We start from the raw sequence: 23,842 nt of genomic DNA on the forward strand, positions 1-23,842 counted from the left end.
TTTCCAAGAATGGCAAAGGCCTGACATAGTTTTCAGGAGAGGATGGAGTGAGGTTTAGGTTAAGGTATAGGCTACTTCACTCAAAATGTATAATTATGTAGTTAGTTATGTAGGTGGGCCCGTATTGATTGCATAATCTGCTCCTCTTCTGTGGCTTATATTAATTTTATTTCATGTTCTTTAATGTCAGAAATCCAGCAGCAGAAGTTGAGTGACAATGTGCAAATACTACTGGCCCATGTTTGGGTGAACTCAATATGCAAGAGTAGTCTTACATGTCACTGTTTATGACACAGGCTGTTTATCCTTTGCTGAATGGGCAGCTTAAGGGGGGAAATATGAGAGTATACCCACTTAGGCACCACTACACTTATATATAATTAAAAAAATTTAAATAAAACTGTCAGTAAAAAAAAAAAAAAAGGTTAAAACATGCATAAAAAAGACCAGCAGGGTTTACAGACAAGCTTAAAAGACTGTGACAAGATGAATTACCAAACAGCAAAGCAATCAAGAGTCCTGAAACTAGCAACCAAATAACTGAATACACAACAACAAGCCCAGGAGCAACACAGCCTTCAGCCTGTCATTCACAGTTCAACACCGCTGACAGCAACAAAAGCACAGGGATGCAGATGCCAACCCCAGGGTTAAATATATATATAAACACAGCCTACTCACCATTAGTTGTCAGCCAGTGTCTTCAGGATACCTGTCAGTCCTCCGTGCTCCTGCAGGCAAGGTCTTTCTCCAAGGCCAGCGGCTTAAGTTAGGCCATTTTGTCTGCGAAGCGTGGCTGCTGGATGTTCACTGAAAAATGTCCTTGAGTCAAAACTGTAGAAACAATGCAGCAATATGTCTTGACAGTATATCCCAACCAGTCTTTGTCCTTAAACCATAACAAGTCTGGGATGCGCCGTAAATAAGACATGAAACGGAGGATTGTGGATAACGGGCAGCACCTGTGTGTAAGTGTTTGCTTCGATGGGCACAAACTAATAACATCAGCCTGGTTTCCCTCACTTTTAAGCACTCCACTCGGGTCTCCCTCAACGTCTGACCTCCCTGCTGCTATTGTAGACATTGAGTCATGAGAAGACATTAAACAAAAATCTTTTATTTATTCAAATTAATGGCTAGCTAACATTGGTTTGCTGGCTAACTTTAGTTTAATTAGCCATTTAACAAGCGAACAACCGAACAAAGCAACAGTTTTGTACCTTTTGCGTTTGCACTAGAATTAGCGTAAATGTCACAAACTCAGATGTATAAGTCCATTTAAACTGCTCTGGTAAATACATTTGATTATTATCCCACTTTAAAAGCATCTTTTCAGCATTCTGCCCATTACCTCCTGAGATGAACACATGGCCATATGTTGCTCTTGTGCTACTGTCAAATGTAATGTTGTGACATGTTTGGGTTTTTCTCCTCCTGAAGAGCTCAAACACCTCGCTAAAATAGAAATGAATACAGTTTTATAAATTTAAATCATTAACCATGAGACAAAAGAGACCAGTGGTACTTTTTCATACACCAGAAGCCAGTTGTTTAGGCTGTTAAATACTAACTTGAACTGACTTAAGTGACAAATGTATTATTTTGTTAGTGTTGAGCGCATCTCAAATCTAATTATCAAATTATCCTAATCAAATGTGTTTGAATGTGAAATGTAAATATCAGCTGATGTATTGTTATCACATTTTTAAAACTTTCAAATATCAATATTGGTGTTGGCCTCAGAAATCCAATATCCGTCCTTCATTTCACTTCATTTTGCGGGGGCCCAGACCTTAATGCCCTCAGGGTGCTAACATTGTCCTGACCAAATCTGACCACACATCCACACCTCCATCCTCCTACTGCCTCCAATCTTGTCACTGCTCAAGTAATATATATATATATATATATATTAAGAAAGCCCAAAGGAAATGTCTAGTTCAGATTTTCTTCTAATTTCCCCCAGTGCACAGTGTAGTTTTCTACCCCCATTATTATTACCCTGGTTTCTATATAAATTAGATTTTTGGATGAGACTCTAAAATGATCAGATCTCACTGAATTATAATGAGGACAGTGTGTGGTGACTAGCAGTCAAACATCTACAGTGAGCATCATTGCCTTATGCCACTATGCTAGAAACATCCACAATAATGGTTGTGCTGCACCTTTTAAATGACCCGCTCTTTCTTGAAAGTGCTCGGTGCCTGGCCGTAAAGTTCCTCTAACGTTGAACATCAATTAGACGGTCAGATCTTTAATGAGACACTTCAAGGCTTCTCCTTCGCCATCTACATTTTCACAGGCTTTCTTCGGTCGTTAAAACTAGGTTAAAGGGAATATTAGATGTGACTTGCATAAATGTGGCATTGCCAGGTTTAATTTGTCTGCTGTGTCTCTCTGTGTCGTGCCTCTTCAGTTTCATGGTATCTTCTTCTGTTTCTGTCCCCATCTCTGACCCACCCTGCCTTTTCTTCAATCTGTGCTGCTCTGCCGGTCTGCCACTCTGCAATTCAGCATATCAAGGAGCCGTGGCTGGTTCAGAGCACTCGCAGACCCCCGGTAAGTTTCACGCCAGGACGTAATGAAAAGTGTCCCCTTTCATTTTCTCTGCCACCCTTTGAAGTTCTTCCCTCCACCGGTAAACGAGGGAGGGCTGGGTGGCTTTGAAGACTCTGACACAACACTCTGCTCTGCTGTGCATGCTGCACCTCATAAAGTAAGATACACATGGATTGAAAGGGAGCAGTGCATTAGCAGTGTTTGTTTGTCATGGGAGTTTATGTCCCTGTGTGGGTGTCCATGGACGTACGGGTGTAAGTAAGACTATTTTGCGGCGTAGTTGCTGTAGGGATAGAAAGACTTGCTTCAAATTCAGCAGGAATGACGGTCATGTATATTTCATTTCAGGGACAGCAGGGGATTTATTCCGTTTTGCTCCAAGCTGTTGAGCATCTCATATTGGCTGTGGCACTCTTTGGCCTAGATTAGTCTCCACCATGTCAGTTCTCTCACTAGAAAAACAACAGCTTTGGCTATTTTTTGAAAAAAAAAAAACCCCAAAAACTGTTTACCAAAAAAGGGCTTCTTGTGGCAAAGCATATTCTGACTCTATCAGAAGGCAGAAGTAGCATGATAAAGTTTTAGTGGAGGAGGTCCGGGTCGATAAATGGTTCAGCAATGTAACCTTTGACAGTAGAGACCATTATCAACCATTTCCAACCATGACAACAATTGTTCCCTATTCTTAAACAAACTACTACTTTTAACTCAAATTACTATCTATACCTAACCATAATGGCAGACCAGAAAACAGGCATATGAATCATTTTTGTAAATGTCATATCCATTATGGAAGGCATTACGTGATGTTGTCCTGCTGATAGGGGCACAAGTTTGGAAAACACTAATATGTGTTGTTTGGAAGGCAAAAGTTATTTTAATTACCTCACCAGACCACAACTGTGAGATTGTCCAAGTCTTAATAAAGCAAGGAAAGTTTGCTTTTAAAGTCATTAGTGTTGCAACCAGGGTCTATATATAATAATTTGTATGTATATGTAGTTTTAAAAAAGTCACTGTTCAACCGTACAATCTAAACCACTTACAGGTTCATGGAAGAAAAAACGAAGGTGAACCTTTACTTCATTTTCTAATCTTGCAGAGAAACATTCTGGTTCACCTTGAATTTACAGTTCTAATTGTTGGTCTAGTTGTGTAAACATGCAATTTTACAAGGAAATAAATGTTTCAAATGCAAATCTTGGGTGCATTGTCTCATTTTCACGTCACATACACTTGTTTTAAATTAAAGTCCCCAGATCTCAGCAGTGACATTGTTGAGTTAATCACCCTAAAATAAAGTACTGATGGGTGAAGCTGTTTAAGCAAACAAAAAACTTTCCTTTAAAGAGAGATTTGGCCTCAAGTCATGAGTAGAAATGCAAATAATCTTTGAAAATAAAAGTCATAGTTCTTGTGGACCGACTTAAGAATAAGTCCTTTTTTAAATTTTACTTTACTTTGAAATAATTTTAAAGAGGAGCTTAATCTGCCAAAGTGAAGTCAACCAATGTAATCAGGACAAATATATTTACAGATCTTTCCATATGCAGGGATGTCTTCTTTACTCTACTGCTAACTTTCACCAGTATCCTGTGATTACACCATTGCTTCTGCAGAAGTATTACGTAGGTGCAACACAACATAATACATTCGCCACACACTCACAAATTAAGTGGCACTCATTTTGAACAAAGCTTTATCAGCATGTAATGACATCAGGGCCTGCTTGCTGCGTAGATGTGCTTAAGAATTCCATGCTGTCATTTTCATGTAACTGATCCTTGATTATCTCATATAGAGCAGATCATATTTTCCAACATGAATCACTCAATAAACAAAAGCACAACTGTGGTGAATTTATCATAATCATCATTGCGCTGAGGGAAGCATGGGTTTGAGTGTTCAAATGATGGGAAACAAAAGATCTAAGCGGTGTGTTTTAATAAAGCTATGCACATTCCTGTGATAGCCTGAACTGCTAAGCAGAACAAGATCATTATAGGAAACATGTCACAGTCTCTCAAACTCATCCCTGAAAATGGGATTTGACAAGACCTCATGGCACACGTATCTCCCACTTCCAGATTGCATTGCTTCAGTGCTTTGACAAGTGAGAGGATGGTAGCCGAAGGAATAACTTGTCAGGAATCGTTCACTTAGAAACAATTGTCACATCTGCAGCTTTTCTGCTGTCTTCTGTTGTTTCCTCCAAGGTATACCGCTCCTGACTGCCCTTTGTCTGCGTGCTCATGGATAAAGCAGAGGGTCTTTGTCTATTATGGCTACTCAAGTCCGCATAAGATGGTCTTTTTTAGTTAATTAAGACCCTCTGGGTTGCTTTGTTCAGTTTCACAAGAGAGTGAAACTGAAGAAGGAAGAGCTTGTTAGTGCTATCTTGTAGAGAATACTGAAAAACTGGTGTCATAGCACAAACGCACTCGATGTAGAGACATCAGAGCTTCTTTGACCAGGGTTGGTGACAGAGCTGGAAAGATGATGGAATCAGCATATTCCTTCCAGCCTGCCACTTACCTCCAGCACATCCTGTGCTTCGTGATACCTTTTCCTCGTTACCTGTCATCCTTCTTTTCTTTGTGGCGGTCAAAAGAAGGTCGCGCAGTTTTATAGTGCAGCATCCACCCAAAATGATCACGTCTGGAATATTTTCTTCGCTGCAGTAAAGCCGAGTGTGGACTGGACATACTTTTCAATATCAGTTTTATCTTTGGCCAGCACCAGTGAGGAAAGCTAATGTGTTTTTATTGGTGAAAAGTGCTTCTCTCCTTTTCATTCGTAATCTTCTTTTTACTTTTCTTACTGATTTGTTTTCCTCTTTCTTTCTACTTCTACATCATCTCCCTTCTTCCCTTTATCTTCCTCCCCGTCCTAACCCTTCCCTCTTATCACGTCACCTCCCAACTTCATCCTTCTTCTCCACATGGCTCACCCACTCTCCTCTAGTCTTGAAGCTTGAGCAAGAAGCCCTGTTTGGCAACACCTTCCCCCCAACATGGGTAAAGGAGGGTAGCAGCCTCACCCTGCAATGTACCTTCACCTCAGCTCTGCTGCCCTTCCAGCAGGATATCAGCTGGTTCAGAGATGGTGAGCACTGTTAAAGATGAGTCATATGAGACAAATGTTTGGTTATTTAGATTCATGCTATGTGGGTCATGTTCATTCTCTCTCTCTCTCTCTCTCTCTCTCTCTCTCTCTCTCTCTAGGCATCCAGCTGTATCAGTCGAGCACTGTGGACATTAAGACAGTCGACAACAAGGCGTCCATCACTTTAAAGGCTGCACACAAGGAGCACGAAGGTGTTTACACTGCACGACTGAGGACCTGGAGTGAAATCCAGGAACACAGTGCCTTTGTCTATGTCACGGGTGAGAACCAGCATGAATATATGCTCTAGCTATCTTTTTTTTTTTTTACTAAGCAGTTTAAAGGGTGCATTTATTAAATAATTTCTCAGTAATCAGGTTGTTTTTATTTAAAACAAAATGTGTTCATTGCATTTTACAAGTAAATGTTTAGGATTTTGAGTATAAAGTTTAATCTTGAACCTCAGAAAAAGCTATTTGGCAAAACAATCGTAGCATTTTCCAGGGCTTTTAACCATCTTGCAGTCTTCATCGGGAGATGGAGTTTGCCAATTGTCATGAGACCAAAGTTCCATACTTAAGTTACTTGGTTGACAACTGAGCAAATTCCCCCTCAAATGCTGAATAGTGCCTGTAACTGCCGCACTGCAATTTAAGCGTATGCTTTTTCATAATCACACCTGACAAATGTTTAGGAGTGACCACAAGAGCCTCACATGCAAAAATATGTTTTGTGTTTGAGGATGGAATGATCATTTATTGTCCCAAGGTGGATAAATGGTGTTACGACTGAAACATTCACTCAAAACACTATTTGTATTCACCAGATTTGGGTTCTACTTTCATTTCCTGTCAGCAAACTACGCTGATTCATACGGGGAAATTGCACCATCAATCAAGCTGTTCTGCAGTGGAGTGGCTTGTTAACTTTGTTCAATGAAACTATATATTCTTCACAGACTGCTATTTTCTCTCGTACATTGTTTGTAGCATGCAAATAAACCAGAGAACAACTCCCACTTGACTCATCGAACATTTGAAATGTGTCTGGGCAGCTCTGCAAGGAGTCTTGTCACGTGTCTGTGTTTCAATATAATATCAGAGCTTACTCATGCATGTATTGCACCTTAACTGCCACAGACACAGTATAATGTGCACTGAATAATTCAAGAACTTGGTGTGCACATACACCAAAAAATGAACACCCAGTAGCCCAAACACACACACACACGTATGCAAACGCTTGAATACTAAATAAATCTTCTTGCAAAAGTCCCTCAAAATCTTGGCTCAGGTCTGTCTCTCCCTTATTAAAGAACTTGATCTTTAGCAGTGCTGGAGGTACTAATTAGTGAATTAGCAAACTTCCCCGCATGTGGGTTTTCTCCTTCATTCAGCCGTCATATTTGCATTACAAATAGGCCGTACAGGAGAGCAAAAACAAATGAGATAGAAGGAGGAAAGAGAGTTAGAAGGGAGGGTGAGGTTGCAATTTTAAAACAGGAAAGAGGTGCTTGATGTTGGCCTCTTTTTTGTAGTCTTTGTTGAAAAAACATCCATCCCGAGCTTCAGGAAAAGGTTTGAGAACATGTCACATCTGATTACTTCAATCCATTTACTATAATTTCCTCATTTCTTTTCTCCCTTCTCTCTGTCTCATCACATCCACTGGCTGTGATTGTATAGTATACACTGAGTAACGTGTCAATCTGTTACTTCCTCCAGCCTGAAGTCATTATTTTTTTACTTGCTGGCCCAAATGATATGTGGATACCTTAAATACTTCCACAGTGACATTTTCCTTACATCATCTGCTCTTGTTTTTCTATCTCATCTTCTTTTTTCTATTTCCCATCCCTGTTTCTCATTCTCTGCCATTCTTTACTTTTTGCCCACCATCAATTTCAGACTCATATACATCCTATCAGTCTAATTCCTCCTCTTATTTTCTATGACTCCATGTCCTTCCTCATCTTTGTCTTCCTCTAACTGACTTTTTCCCTGTTCCTGCGGCAGATGGATCAGCTGCAGTTGTGGGAGGCCCCGCCTCTCCTCTGGCCGTCAAGGTATCTGACGTCAACAAGGACTATGTCTTCCTTACCTGGCAGCCACCCAGTGCCGATGGAGCCTCACCTGTGGAGGGTTATTATGTGGAAAGGTGAGGATTGGCCTAAAACATCGTCCACAGCAATTCAAATATCAAATTCAGAGGAATGAAAGTGAAACAAAATAGAAATTAGATTGAAGAGTCATTATTGCGATTGGAAATAAGATAATCTCACCACAAGGTCCCTTTAGTAGCTCTTATGGAGTGTTTGAGTTTATCACATGGTATTTGCTCAGAAATGTGTGATTTCTGTGCAAATGTCATGATGGTGTGATGTGTGGGAATTTCCATTTCTCTGAAAATGTTAAGGCACTTCTAGGCTGATTATGTAGTTCAGGATAAAAATATATATCAGACATTTCCATTTTATCCACTTATCCACCAAACTTTTTTTTTTTTTTTTTTTTTTTTTTACCAATGACAACTTCTGTAACATCTGGAAAATGATTGATAGGAGTTTGGATCAACAGATAAATTGTTAATAAAAACAGTTTAAAAATGGCAGTAGAAAATAATGAGTTTTTTGACTGATTAATCTTTAGAGTATATCAATTAACTGACTACTCGTTTTCTGTATAAAATGTCAGAAAATATTAAAAAATTGGCAAATCTGTTTTATTAAATTAAATTTAAAATTTGCAACAGCAGATTATTAAGACGTCAAACAATACGAATCTTTTAATTGATTCATAACTGGGTTTTTGATTTGTCGATTCATTTTATCAGTTGGGTATGGAGCTGGATAAGTGGGCCATCTTTCCAAATAATAATACAATCGGTTATTCGTTATATATATCACTGATTAAAATGTTCCCTAGATGTTGAAACAGGGATTTTTTATTTATTTCGAATTTGCATTTGTGCTTCAGTAGAAACTTTAGTATTTAAAGGTGAATTATGTCAAATGAGACTATTGATAAAAAGTTTTTGGACTGCAGTAGGTTTTCCATTGCCAGGAATATTCCGCAACCAAGACTAGATCTCTTACAGCGAACTCACATTGATTTAATCTCCATAAAAAGGCTTATTTTAGATTGCAGTGATTTCCTGTAAGTCAGCAATAGGCCAACAGTAAGACTATACTGCTGAACCTCGTCTTGCTGTTTGTGCTGCTGGTGAAGAAATTGGATAAAGATGGCGGCGGTGGCAACCAGCAGTGGTGCTACATCCATTTGGCAGAGTTCACACAAGATGGATGGTATACTTGGTAATCATCAGCCCTCAACACTATGTTAACATCAGAGTCAAACACTCCCGCAGGAGAACAGGTGTCGCACTTATCACCAACACCAATCAATCCGGATTGTCCCGCAGTGTGTGTGTGTGTGTGTGTGTGTGTGTGTGTGTGTGTGTGTGTGTGTGTGTGTGCGCGTGTGTGTACATTTGTGTGTGTATGTGTGTTTGTAGAGAGAGAGAGAGAGAGAGAGAAGGCACTTGTGCATTGGTTCAGGCATTTTCATGTGTTCAAGTATGTATTGTACATTTCTGTTTTTGCATACTGTCTTCATTCAGTCTTGGAGATACAACTCTTGAATGTGTTTGGTTATTGGGTGAGGTAAGGAAAACTTAAGATACCTTCCAGTTACCTAGCAACCTCCTTATGTTTAGAAAACTGCACTGTTTTTCTGTCTTTATTTTGTTTGTGTTTGTTGTTTGTTGTGTTGTATAATCTGAGCTTGCATTCTACTTTAAAAATCCCTTTATTGTGCTCGGAGGCCCATTATTTTCACATGATGGTTTCTGGTCACAAAATATTGGTCTAGGTGGGGTATTTACTGACTTAGATGTGTTGTTATGCAGGCTAAAATGAAACAATTGTTTTTACACTATTATCCCCTGTAGATTGCACATATACTGGTTCACTTTTGCATTGGGTTCTTGGTCTACCTCTTTTTTTGTCTTTCTTTTTCACTCTCTCTCTCTCAGATATGACGTCGGTCAGAGTGAGTGGGTGTGCTGCAACGTGCATATTCAGAAAATGTGCCACTACCCGGTGTTTGGCCTAAAGGAAGGAACTCTGTACCAGTTCAGGGTTCGTGCTGTTAACAAGGCTGGAGCAGGACGCCCCTCCAAGGCTACTGAGCCCATCCTGACTACAGATCCCCTGGAACACACCAGGACCACGGGTAACCCATAACACATTTTGACAGTCATATTGCCAAATAAAAAGGTGTGAAATGTTACATCACCGCAGCTAGAGAAACACAAATTGGTTCATTTGTGGTGTGAAAGCAAAATGGGATTAACCGCAGGATTTTGTGATAGAGATTAGATGTAATTTTTGAATGAATTCAGGTGAGATTCCACTATTAAATCCACATGCTGGTCATTATCTCTCAAGAAATCTGTAACTTCATGCAATGTCATCTGGTAACCATGGTAACACATATGCATATCAGCATCAAGGTACAGCAGGATAAATCTGGGTTGGGGAAAATGAAGAAGCAACGATTGCCCCTTCCTCATTACCACCACGAGGTGCCCTTGATCAAGGCCCTTGAACCAAACTGCTCCAGTGGATCAGACTGTGGGTGTACTGGGCAGCTTCCAGGTGTGAATGTGATCAGGGCGTTCCCGCAACAAAATAAATCCCTTAATAAATAAAGGTAAAAATAAAAGGTTAGGAGACCACTGTCTAACACATCATTTTCACACTCATCAAACCATTCGGTGACTCCTTTGCATTCCGCATTCATTATGTTTCTCCACTAATTTTTCCTTCAGTTTGTTTGTATCTGCTTCTACAAAGAGCATCGGTTATGTGAGCGAGCAACCCATTCCTGCTGCTAATTCACCTCCTCTGCCTCGGTTACTGTGTTACACCTGAGCACCACCAGGGAAAACAGATGTGCAGTGGGTGTGTAGATGTAGATCTAATTTTACATATTCTGCAGTCGTTTCCGCAACAGCTTCTTAAGGACATCCTGGAGTGGAACACTTTGTTTCTTAAAAGATTACTTGTACGGCATTTACGTTTTGTTGAATACTTTATAAAGTGGAGGTATGAGAACGATCAAATGAGAGGAAACTTAGAGTAGATCACTCAGTGTGTGGGCGACTATGAGTAAGTGTGTGTGTGTGTGTGTGTGTGTGTGTGTGTGTGTGTGTGTGTGTGTGTGTGTGTGTGTGTGTTAGAGGGAGGACAGATGGGCTCTGGTCAGATGCTGTGGATCATTAAACACAGATGAAGGACAGACAGAAGGTTGACTTGCCTCCAGCCTGCTCTCCATCCTTCCATGTCGCACTCTCTCACCTCTTTGTGTCTCTGGATCTCTTACCAGTGGCTGCTCCTCTAACATTAACACTAATAGTGTTATCATGGGCTCTCATATAACTTCATTACCTTCTTTATTCCCTCTGCCCCCTTCCCCCCCCTCTCTCTCTGTCTCCCCGTCTCAGTGGTCAAAGTGGACAGAGGAAGGACGATCACCATTACAAAAGATGAACTTGAAGGTGAGGATACGGTATTTTTATTCCACCGTGTATAACTTTGTCATAAAAAAAGATGGCATTTGAACATTTTCACGCCTGATTTCAAACAGCATCTATGTTTTACTGGCACACAGTGCGCTGCCTCTTCGCCTGTAGGCTGCCACAGGCTTGTGGCTTAATGCGTCTTCATATTACTTTGAACAACGAGCTGCAGTAATTGCATGGCTAAGGCAATGAGCATTTGTTCCATTTACAGAAGTGAAAAGAATGAACAGTCCCTGATCGTGTCCTAGTAAATGCACATAATGGCCCGAGGTAGTGTGAATGCCTGTGAAGAGGGCTGATAACCTTGGCAATGTAACTCACAGACAGAGAGAGATAAAGGGAGGAGAGGAGGAGGCGCCCAGACGCTAAATGTTGCAAAGATAGTGCATTCACGCTGTCTTTATCCTGTTCTTCAATCAAGGTTTAGAACAGACGTGTCTGTGTGTTTGTGTGCAGCTTTCTTCCAAGTTGTCAAATGACAAAGATACATCCAAGCAGACATGGACTTATTTTGCAAAACACGTACTTCACACAGACATTTTAAATGTTATATTTGAATTGAATTACATTATAAGTAAAAAGGATTCAAATATACACTTGTTACAGCTGCAATGAAAAAAATTTTTGCGGTTGTTGTTTGTAGGCCGCCCTTGAATAAGAGTTTAAAGTGACATTTCTACACATACACATAGTGTGGTTTATAAGTAAAGTGACACATTTCATAGTTGTTTTAGCTCTGTACTGCAGCACATTGGCAACGAAGTTGAACAATAACTTTAAAATTCCAACTTTCAGCTTTAATTTGTGGTCAATATCAGAAGAGAACAGAACAGAGAAGGAATTGTTTTTGTAGAAAGTCCCTCAGTTAGGTGAAATATATGTAAATAACATATTTAGAGAACCAACAGTTACAGGGCTAATTAAAACAAGCTTAAATAATGTCATTAAATGTATTATTTGGTTGCAAATGGTGTGCTGTCAGTGAAATCTATGACTCATAAACATCAGCAGACATTCTTCCGTATGCTTGTTAATTAGTTTATTGCCTTAAAGCCACTGGAAACACAAATATAACAACAAACAAATAAATCAATATTTAACAAGCAAATATGCTTTTACCCAAGAATTACACAAGAAGACTGATTCCACTCTTGTGTCTGTGAGTTAAGTTTGGAGCTAGAAGGCAGGAGGCTATTAGCGTAGCTTAGCAAGAGACTGTAAGCAGGGGGAGACAGTTAACCTGGCTCCATCTGAAGTGAAAGAACGCCTTAACCTCTAAAGCAAATACATTATACCATGTTTATCTTGTTAAGTCAGTACTTAAAAGGCAATTTAAAATGACAAGTTGTGGGTTTATGGGGAGCTACATGCTGGAACTAATCACTAATCACCTTCTGGCTCCAACTCCATACTTGATGTACGGACATAAGAGTAGCATTGATCTTCTCATCTCTCAGCAAGAAGTGAATAAGTGTGCTTGCCAAAATTTCTTTCTTGCTTGTTTCAAAGAAGTTTTTTTTGTCATTTTGGAGAGTTTTGTTTTCTTATTTAAGGTCTTTCAGGTTCCATGTCATGATTAGTTGAATTGAACATATCATTTTACATAACTTGTCTTGTCATGAACAACTCATTCTTTAGCTGCATGTTTAGGATCATTGACCAGCTGTATTGTCCTAAAAATGAGTCCTACACTGCTCACCCAATATGGACGTGACCCACATTTCAAATCCAGTGTGCTTGAGTACGGAGCTACAATAATCAAAAAATGTTTCACTACTTACAAACTGCACTATACACCCACACCCACACACGGGCTTGCTGTATCTCTCATTTCACTGCACTGAAATCCTAGTTCCTTTCTGATCCACGCTGCAGCTCTGCGACTCTTCAGGGGGGATACAAGCAGTGAGACATGACTTATAGAGAGACAGACAGGCACAGCTCTGAACACTTCCATAGTCCTTGAATCACTTGGAGTGTCATTGAAAGTGTGCTGACTCAAGCCATTTGGCTGTATGTTATATGTATTAGCAATCGAGGTAAATCTCACCCATCACCCATTGTGTGTTTGACTCAAATTCAGCAGACAAAGCATGAAATTTCCTGATGCAAACATCTTAACAACAACAGAATAAAAAACAGCAATGTCTCTTATTCATTCTCACTGACCCAACTAACTTTTTCTTCCTCCTCCTCCTCCTCCTCCTCCTCTTTTTGCTCTGCAGGTCAGGTCAAAGCTCCTTTCCCTCCCACAAATGTCCACGCCTGCGAGGTGAGCGACACCTACGTGGTGCTGAGCTGGACTGAGCCTGAACCCAGAGGCAGGGAGCCGCTCACCTTCTACGTGGAGCGGGTCAGTCTGTACTCCCACACACACACACACACACACACACACACACACACACACACACACACACACACACACACACACACACAGAGGCACAAATGTTTATATTACAGTCACACTTGGGATCTACTACAGTTATCCACTTGCCCCTTTACCAAAACCTAACCTCTGTCGTCCTAAAGGACCACGTCCAAGGTTTCAGCAATGTATCTACAAATCACTTTACTGCTGACCATTTTCCAACACAAACTGTAAGTTTTCAGATTGATGTCTCAGAGGAAGAATTGTAGATCACGCCTGTGCAGTAAGAAATCAGCTTCCAGAGACTTGGCTTGAAATAGGTCATCCATCACAAGTATTCCAATTTGTGGGGTGAAAATTTTTATTATTGTTTGCTTGTAATTCATTTTGGGCTGGCATGCAACGCTGTTGCATTCAAGGAAGCTCTAACATATGACATTTCAGAGTTGGCTGCTGTCTGGAGCTATGTTGTCATGGAAGATGTTTTTGTACATGAACAATATATTTTTTCAAAACTTCCCATACAAGTTTACAAGTTAATCCGTCAATCATTTTCTCGATTAATCCATTAGTTGTTTGGTCGATAAAATGTCAGAAAATGGTGAAAACTGTTGATCAGTGTTTCCCAAAGCTTAAGGTGACATCCTCAAATGTCTTTTTTTGTCCACAGCCTAAAGATATTCATTTTACTGTCATAAAGGACTAAAGAAACCTGAAAATATTCTCATTTGAGAAGCTGAAAACAGAAATTTTTTCCTCAAAAATAATTTAAACAATTATCAAAATTGTCAAAATAGTTGCCAATCAATTTAATAGTTGACAACTAATCGATGAATCGACTAAGGGTTGCAGCTCTACATCTCAGTCATCGAGGGATGAGGGCAATGTCTGGAAAAAGGGGAACTTTTCTCCTGTCTTCATCAAAACAGCTGTGGCTCAGAGGCAGAGCGGGTCGTTCCTAAATCGGAAGGTTGAGGGTTCGATCCCCAGCCCCTGGTGCCACGTGTTGAAGTATCCTTGAGCAAGATACTGAACCCCAAATTGCTCCCAATGCTGTGAATGTTAGTTTCTGTTCGATGGACTTTGCCATCACTGAGTGAATGTGGCACGTAGTGTTTCTGGTTGGAAGACTAGAAAGGCGCTATACAAGTACAGGTCCATTTACCATCAAAGACATTTTGTCATTTATCCAAAAATTGATTTTCAGTTGCTCTTCAAAAGCTCCCTTGCAACGATTTGGACTGAGGTCTGTCAGACATCATACTAGCTGAATGATTGAGATGAACCTTCAGAGACAGTTCAGAAGTGTTCACAACTGCATTACTGCAAAATTCTGACCAAAACCAGACAGTTTGATTACCCCTCTCGAGCAAGTTTTAGGTCTGTGCAAGTCCATCTACATACTGCATTAATATAAACACAGACTAATGGCTGTCTTGAAGAGTGGGAATTAGAATTTATGATAAAAATGGACAGGAGTTATGTCAAATATACATCATTTTTAGTTTAAGCTGCAAAAATCAATGTTTTTATATTAAGTGTGTAATTATGTGTAATGTGAAAAGAGCTCACTTAGATTGACAAGCCAACATAAATCTTACCTGACTCTGTAGTTCCCCCTCAACTTAATGAAGCATTTTAGCATCTTTGGCGCTCATTGTTTTGCTTTTACTGCAAATTAACTGTTCTGTTCAGTCTCACTGCTCACATCAGCGTATTTTTCGAGCAACAGCAGGCAGATATTTTTCTGCATAAAAGCTCTTTTAAACCCACTGCGGTGTACCAAACAACAAACAGAAACACAGTTATTGACTAGCAGGTGAACTTAATGGAGCATTTAGCTGCTTAAAAGTTCAAAATTTTGTTAGTTAGGCTGTTAGTCAGGCTGCCAGACACACAACTTTAAGTTAATGCTAATATTGTTCCATATATGCTAAATGTAAAAACTCTTTGTCCCTAGTTGCCCCTTAAGAAAGTAATGAGCAGGGAAATGGCCTAACTTTGGAGATTTTGGTCTTCATTAGTACAGAAAACGAGACACACCCTCACCCACATACACATATATTACTCCACACTAAAAACACATAGAAGTATAAATATATGCCAACACAAACCCTCATTGTAATTAGTAATACCTACACAGCCACTCAACACAAGGTTCCTCCAGTCGCTTGTTGGGTTCAGGCAGTCCGGTGCTGGAACGTGAGCCAAATTAACAGCAGGCTCCTGACCACAGTGCTTATCAAAGAGACAGGAGGAGGAGAAAACACACACAACCATACCACTGTGGCGTCAGTTTAAGTGGGAATTTGTGCACTCATTAAAAGCAAACAGACCTTGACGTTGCTCTTTGAGGGTTTGATTTTCTTGTTTGCATACTTCTTTTTTTTCCCACCTAACTGGTGATTTAAAAGTACCTGGATCTGAGATCTGAAGGTTAGTCGAAAGTTAATTTGAGTTTTACCTTCTGTAGCAGTGTTTCAAATGATGCATTCAAATCCAGTTTACATTTTTAGATTTTTTTCCCCCCAACACAAGATTCAAAGTTCAAAAGGATGCCAAAATAAAGTGAGGTAACTGACCTGTTTTGGACAACAATAAAAGGGCCCCAGCTCACCAATATCCACCCAGACACCCAACAGCGTCTAGCTCCAATAATCAGAAAACTGCCACAGGAAGTAGATTTTTATTGGACTTTTATAAGTTAATAAAACTGTCAAATCTGTCACAGGCATCTGAAATTACAAAAGTCTGCTGCTTCACTTCCGCTTATATAATGAAGGGAACATTCAAATATCCCTTTTGCCCTTTAGCAAGCACTTTATAATCTCTGATCTCTCTGACATGCCCCTTTCTATTGTTAGGTTTTCCTTCTCAAACAGAGAATTAGAGAGAAGTAAGTTTTGGCACCTCAGAGGAAAGAACAGACAAGTAGACGCAGACTATGCAGTAGAGAAAGTTAGTAAACACAGAATATCATTAGCTGAAATAACTAATTGACAAAAGTGGAGAAACGATGAGTCATTGGTGGTCCTTATTTCTTTTTCCGAATCTTCAAATCTATTTCTATTTCTTCCTGTAAGTCTCTCTGCCTATTATACCAAACTACCTTCTTTTTTTTGTCCTTGCCTGTATGCTAAGTGGTCTGCTCCAAAAGTAGAGAATTGCCATTTAACTACAGAGTAAGTGATTGTGCAAAATTGGAATGAATTATGGGACTTTTTAAAGAGTATTTGGCAGTCTAAGCAGTCCTTCACTCTTGTGCAGATTGAATCCTCCAGCATATTTGAAGAATACCGAATAATGAACATGTCCTTGAGATAAATAGCGCTTTTGGAAATTATCTTTGTGATTTTCTAATGCTGTACTTGGACCAGTCCCTGGCAGGGAAGAGCAGCTGGGAGCTGGCCAGTCTGGACATGATGGTGAACTCTCCCAGGTTCCCAGTGTTTGACCTGGTCAAGGGCAAGCAATACTGCTTCAGAGTGCGCTCCATCAACAAGTACGGTGTCAGTGACCCCTCCGAGCCGAGTGAACCGATCTCCTTGGGAAAGATGCAAGGTGAAAAAAATGTGCTCTGTTACTGTACTGCACACATTTATTACTCTGCCTGTTGTAAAGGTCAGTTGGATTTTGTTGGTCCACTTCTTTGCTATCATACTCTACCTGCTGTAGTTGTGCACACAAAGGTTTCTGAAAGATGATCATCACAGGTTAGGTACTTCCAGGGATTGTTTAAATCCTGTAAGATCACACTGCGGTAATATCATGATTTGCACAATTATGCCTCAAATGTAGAAGGAACAGTGATTTGTGTAGTGATACCTACCTACAGTATTTTATGTTTGATGTATATATCATAGCCCATTACTCAGTTGAGGCCTATTTAAGTACAAAAGGTCAACATTGTGTCAATATAAAATGTTGATGGATCGATGCCCAACTCCCTGAGCAGCAGAGTTGGAAAAAGTACTGTCTAGTATCTATTACATTAAAAAAATACAGCTTTTACTAATAAAATAGTTGTATTTATGTGTTGAAAGTATCAAAAGTATGATACAGCATGGCTCCTTTTAAAGTGTTTACATTATTATATATTAGATTATTGATTGTTTGCTCATATTTTGATAATGTGAATTTCCCTAATTTAAAGGAAGAGTTGATTGAATTTGTCTTGTAGTTAATTATAATTTCATTATTTAAGAAAAAGTTTTATCTAATGGCTTTTCATCTGATTCCCATCAGCTGTGCCAGCCCCACCTCCCTCCGTCATGGCCATCAGCGACACAGACACCTCGGTGCTGCTCCAGTGGCAGGAGCCCAAAGACAAAGACGACATCCTGGGCTACTACCTGTACTACAGTGAGACTGGAAAACAAGACTGGAAGACTGTCAACAACAAGCCTTTTACCAAAACCAGGTAATGGGGACAGAAAGTAAAACACGTTTAGTTGTCATGTTTCTGCTGCGTAATGTTGGAGTTTGAGTTGAGCTAAAGATGCCTCAACTTCATCTCTCCTCCTCAGATTCACAGTCCATGGCCTCAAAACCCGAAAGGAATATGTGTTCAGGGTGAAGTCTGTGAGCCGAGCGGGAAATAGCATCTATTCAAATGAGTCTCAACCCATCCTCGTCAAATCAGCCATTAGTAAGTGCACCTGCGAGCCAGGACCTAAAATAGTGGACATAAAATTTATTTCAGGATACTTCTCAAGCATCAATGACTTTATAGATATTTCCGAAGGCTTTTTCTAAATGATGGTTTCTCTTGCAGAGGTGAATTTTATTCATTAAAATGTAGTATTTAAATGTTGAATATATCAATCAGTGGATTTTTGTTAAACGTTTTGTGAAGATTTGTTATTCATAGAGCTACTGAACACTAACACAAGAGTGACGAATACAGAAATAAATGTTGTTTTTAACTTCAGATACATTTTCTGTGTAAGTGTTCGGTTCGATTTAAACCAAAACATATCTTTTCTTGGCTTGTGAGATAAAATAATTTCAGTTTTGACTGGATCTTAAAGTATACTTTGTACTTTCCAAACAGATTTATTCTTGTTTATAGTTTTCTTTCAAAGCCTCAGGAGCTCTGTCTGAGAAGGCATGTGTTTTCTTCAAAGGTGAAAAAATGTGTAAGGCTTATAAAATACTTTCAGCATTCACATTATGGAAACCTTTGTCATAGTGTGTCCTCCACATGTTTACAGCCTTTCAGGTAACACAAAAGCATTAAATTGAAAATGTTTTGGTCAAGTTGCGCAAAGAGGAAAAGTACATGTGGGCAAGGACTTATAATGCTGTACCACAACATTGTTCAATGGCACTGGTATCATATGGTGCTCCTTCCACATGTCTCCATATGACTATGAACAATGACTGACTGTACATGAAATGAATGCTTTCTCTCATTGTAGCTGTGTGGAGATGTGCCTGTTGAAGTGCTGCTGACCCTTCTTACTTCCTGTGTTGCAATCTCAGATAATGTGCTCTCTGCTGCCTGCAGTACAGTACAATGATGACTCATTTTGCATGCCACTCACTGCCAGAATACTCTCACATCTATTCTGCCACTCAGGCATTACCTGAGGATAAATGGCTCAAGTCCAGTTCTTTGTGAGGAACACAGTTTTATGAAATAGAATATAAGTTGAATATTTCTTTCAGTCTCATTTAGGAATGCTTAACATAGGCCTAGAGTCATGAATTTTCAACTCTAGACAGGAATTGTAGTCGGCCGGGGAGTTATTGTCATTTCTCGGTCTATTTAGCAAGAATGGGTGCCTGCTGAGATTCTCTCCCCATCACCTCGTTCCTATCGTTCCTTCTGCTTGTTCCAGATGTTCCTTCTGCTCCCTCTGCCATCGCCCTGCTGCTGTGCACTGGATCAGAAATGGTGCTGGGATGGAGGGCCCCGGCTCGTGACGGGGGAGACCCTGTACGGGGATACTACCTGGACCAGAAGGAAAAGGGCATGAAAACGTGGAGAGAGGTCAACATCAAGCCTGCCAAAGAGAGGCAGTTTAAGGTCAGTGATGCCCGAGGGTAGACGGCAGTGTCAGTCTGTCAGTCCGTCCACCACTTTGTTGCTGGAGTGATCGCCATAAAGTTTTCTGCAAACTTTCCTGATGAATCCTAATGAATTTGACAATCTAATAGCTTGTCCTCTAGTGCCACCATCAGCTCAAAAGTTTCATTTTAGTTTGACCAAAAAAACTTGAGGATGATCTTCCCATCATCCTCAGCTGTACTTATGTGCTAATTAGCACCAGTTAGCACGTTGCTAAATATTAAAATGTTGAGATTGAGCATTGTCATTGTTAGCTCAAAGCACCGCTGTGCCTTGGTGTGCTGCAGACTCTTAGACTTGTTTCTAAGTGTAGCCTGTTTTCCTTTCACATCATATGCATGAAGCAATGCAGAAAGAGGTTTTATGTGCATGTGAACTTGCAGTATCCATAATGTACAACGTGTCTTTTCTCTTCACTGACACAGCATGAGAACAAAGAATTTATTTTTCAACTTGACAACAAGGAGAAAAGAATCAATAAAAAAAATCCCTGCAGTAAGCACAACAAAGAGATTTCTAATCACTACTACCAATAAGTTGCCTGATATCAGACAGAACTTGGTGAAGTGGTTGGATTCAAAGGTCTGGACCCAGGTAAAGCAATAAGAACTTACTTTAAATGTAATTATACCAATATAAATGATCTCTCCATTTAGCAGTTGCCTCAAAATAATGGCAATATTGGCTAAAGCTCCCTCATCCACATTAGCTGTGTCACTAGGCAACAAGCAGTGTCCATGGAGACCTGGAGTAAAGTTAAATCTTTAACCTGTCTCAGAGAGATTACAGGTGCTCTGTAATTAGACATTGTGCAAATGTGTTATGTGAGAGTGCTTGTTTTTAGCTCCTGGAGAGAAAAAACAAAGACAAAGCTAATTAGAAAGACATGACTGGATCAGGATTAGCCCTACATGTTGCGAAGTGCAGAGTCTTGAGGACTGTAGACCCCTTCCCCCTGAAGGAACACTCTGATGAGAACATGCAGCTCCCCCTTTTGGGGTAAATGAGCAATTTCAACAACCTCACATCAAAAAGTGCAATCTCCACTTCCCACACAAGCTGTTTTATGCTGTTATTCAAATTAGATCGCTGGCATCCTGGATGCAAATTGCAGTAATTGGAATATTGATTGTGCTGTGATTTTTGTGCCCAGGGCCCATTTTATTTTCCAGGTTGAAGCGGTGCAGAAAAAGACTTTGCCATGAAAGCTTCCACAACTTTAGCTGTGAGAAAGACACAAGATCCTGCTTCATAACAACATTCAGAACAACAACAGAACCTTTTTTAAATTTCACCACAAATCGTCTAGATGTATAGAGATCGTTTACTGAAGTAAAAGCACCAATAAAACACTGTCAAAATACTACATTACAAATTGAAATGAAAACATTGAAATACAAGAGCATTAGCAGCCATCCAAATTTACTTTAAGTATCAAAAGTAAGTAAAAAAGTAAAAGTAAGTAAATACTAAAAAGTTTAGATGGTTTAAGATAAGAAATGTCTCTTTGGTGAAACTGCTGAAACATGACAAGGGGCTCCAACTGCACACTGATCATTTGTAAGGAAGCACTGTTTTAATCTGAACAATTGATTGGATTTTTATCTTATCATATAAAATAAGAAAAGATATACATTTAATGTAAAATCTTAATCTGCAATGTAACTAGTTAGTGACAGTATAGCTAAATGTAGAGTAAAAAGTCCAATATTTTCCATATTAAATCAATAAGAAGTAAGAGTACTCATGTGGAAAACAGTCACGTACTCAGTACTGGTGAGTACCGGCAATGGTGGAGCAGAGGTACAAAGAAGCATCAAATGGATATACTCAAATAAAGTCAAACTTGTACTTACATATAAATGGGGTATTGGAATAACTTTATGGTAACTAAGTCATGGCGTCAGTCTCCCAATGACCAAACCTGCTGATGTCTGCCTGAGGAAAACACTATACAAAGAAGTGGACCCTGCACCCCAGACAAAGTTTGATTGCCCATTGGAGGATGAAAAATATGTCTCAAGTTAATCAAATGCAGCCTGTTTGCCATCTAGTGGATGAAAGCTGTACTTTATTCCACTCATTTTGGTAGACAACCTTTGCATTTCTTGGGGTGGACTGTATATCGATCTGATAAGAAGGTTGTCGTTCTACCTAAATGTGGTTAGAGAAGGATCTATAGATAATGAAGGGGGTGGTAGGTGGTGGGAAATTGGTTTTTAGATAGCGTTTGCTATTACTGTGAAATAAGCTCCCTCTGGTTGTGTCAATTAGTTGCCGGGAGGGAGCCGAGAGCTGCAGCAGAAGTTCACAACTGTTCACGGAGGCGATAAGGGCCTTAAAGTCTAAGTGGCTGTGAATAGGAAGATCAATGAACAGATCAATAAGCCTGAATCCCCTCTCTTCCCAAAGCCAAAGCGTCTCGGGAGCTCAGCAAAAAATGCTGTGGCAGCAGCAGCAGAGCTAGTACGTTGTAAAATGCCTGCTTGAGTCTGGAGACTGTACAACCTGGGAACTTTTGCTCCTGTACAATGTGCCAACTGATGTGTGTTTTCTTTAAAAACAGACAGTGTGGGTAACCAGTCAGTCATTTTGTTTTATATGAAGGAGTTAAGATTTTATGCTGCATTAAACAATGTTACAAAAAAAATAAAAAACCCATTTCAAGTCAGACCTTTATTGTCTACTGCAAAATTCCCAGATAGCTTAGAAAACTTAAACACATCAACATCAAACAACCATTCTGATCCTTGATCAGCTGTACACCAGAACATCTCCAGGTTTTGTCAAACCATTTAATGGAAAGTTGACATTCTTCAATCGTACATTGAGTTTTCTTCCTGAATACTTTAGACTCTACCAACCTCCAAAAGAGAGTAATGTCTGATATATTTCCATAGGTGTGCGACCTGACCAGTGGACACTTCTACCAATTCCGTGTGTTTGCTGCCAACATGGCTGGCGTAGGGAAGCCTTCTGAGGCCAGTGAGGCTTTCCTGTGTGAGAAGTGGACGATGCCAGAGCCAGGTGAGGAGAAAATGTCAGTTCACTTTCATATCAGTTCATTTAGAAAGTGGATTTTGTTCAGAACCTAATATTATTTCAGAAACTACTGAAAACATATCTCTGCACATCAGAATGTGTGACAGCCGCACCGGAGGGCGGCACAACTTGAATAGAAGTGGAACAATTCATTCACACTATCTTGCTTACTGCTGGAATGATTATTTAAATGTCCCTTCCAGACATGTTTTAAGATGCATTAAAATATTAATCATTATGTTTCCGCAAAAAGTTCTGTGTCCTGGTTCGAAAATGACATTGAACCTTTCTGCCTCCTTAAAAAAAATCTAATATTTTTCATAGTAAAAGTTCAACTACTACACTTTCTACTGAAAAGTCAATTGTCGGTGTTTCTACGTCACACCTGTGTAAGTTGCATACTGGTCCACGATTAGCTTCCAAACTAGTTCAACAAATCATCAATCATGCTCGTACATACACGTGTTAAACTGCGGGTCAAGGCGAGAACAGAGAAACTTTCCCCCTTCTTCAGATTAATGTTTAGAAATGAATCACTTCCAAATTATCCAATTTTTTTTCAGACCATTGAGAATTTGAGCCTCCATTACCACCCTGACCTGCAGTTTCTTCTAGAGAGTGTGGGCTTGCACAACAAAAAGTTTATTCACCCAGGCTTGGGAAGGGATGTGAGATAAAGACCATCCATCAACTAAAGGTCCCATTACTACGCACTACCATTTTATGTTTTTTAATGATACCATTAAAAGTGCATACAGTCATCTCGCAACACAATAGATCAGGACAAAAGGAAGTACCAGAATAAAAAAGAGACTATTTGCATATTATGCCATTAAAGTGCACAACAGAGGTCAACAGTCAAGTGTATAATACAGTCTGAATAATAGCTACAGTAATAGCCTTGAGTTTGAGGTAGTTGGTGGAATTCATTATGTGTTATGTATGACTTTTCCTTTAATATTGCCCCAGCTGGTGGCGAGTATCTGTGCTGTTAAAGTGTCCTTGAGCAAGACTCCAGTATCAGCCAAAGTTTGTCACTGTGTGTGAAACTGCTCTGAAAGGTGGTGAACAAAAACTAATTTCCCCAAATTCATACAATTTAACTAAAG

General features: G+C 39.7%; 1 protein-coding gene across 1 annotated transcript in view; it reads left to right on the forward strand.

The window, feature by feature from the left end:
• myom3 (myomesin 3) overlaps positions 1-23,842 on the forward strand; it is a 53,953-nt gene that overhangs the window by 16,048 nt on the left and 14,063 nt on the right. Inside the window, exons 8-19 of the mRNA XM_051407828.1 lie at positions 2,518-2,562; positions 5,527-5,667; positions 5,787-5,948; positions 7,683-7,824; positions 9,700-9,899; positions 11,173-11,226; positions 13,476-13,603; positions 16,996-17,179; positions 17,864-18,038; positions 18,145-18,266; positions 19,462-19,649; positions 22,592-22,718. Coding sequence (XP_051263788.1) covers positions 2,518-2,562; positions 5,527-5,667; positions 5,787-5,948; positions 7,683-7,824; positions 9,700-9,899; positions 11,173-11,226; positions 13,476-13,603; positions 16,996-17,179; positions 17,864-18,038; positions 18,145-18,266; positions 19,462-19,649; positions 22,592-22,718 — 1,668 coding nt within the window. The remainder of the gene's footprint in view (positions 1-2,517; positions 2,563-5,526; positions 5,668-5,786; positions 5,949-7,682; positions 7,825-9,699; positions 9,900-11,172; positions 11,227-13,475; positions 13,604-16,995; positions 17,180-17,863; positions 18,039-18,144; positions 18,267-19,461; positions 19,650-22,591; positions 22,719-23,842) is intronic.

Source organism: Dicentrarchus labrax, unplaced genomic scaffold, assembly GCF_905237075.1.
Source record: "Dicentrarchus labrax unplaced genomic scaffold, dlabrax2021, whole genome shotgun sequence".
NCBI lineage: Eukaryota > Metazoa > Chordata > Actinopteri > Moronidae > Dicentrarchus > Dicentrarchus labrax.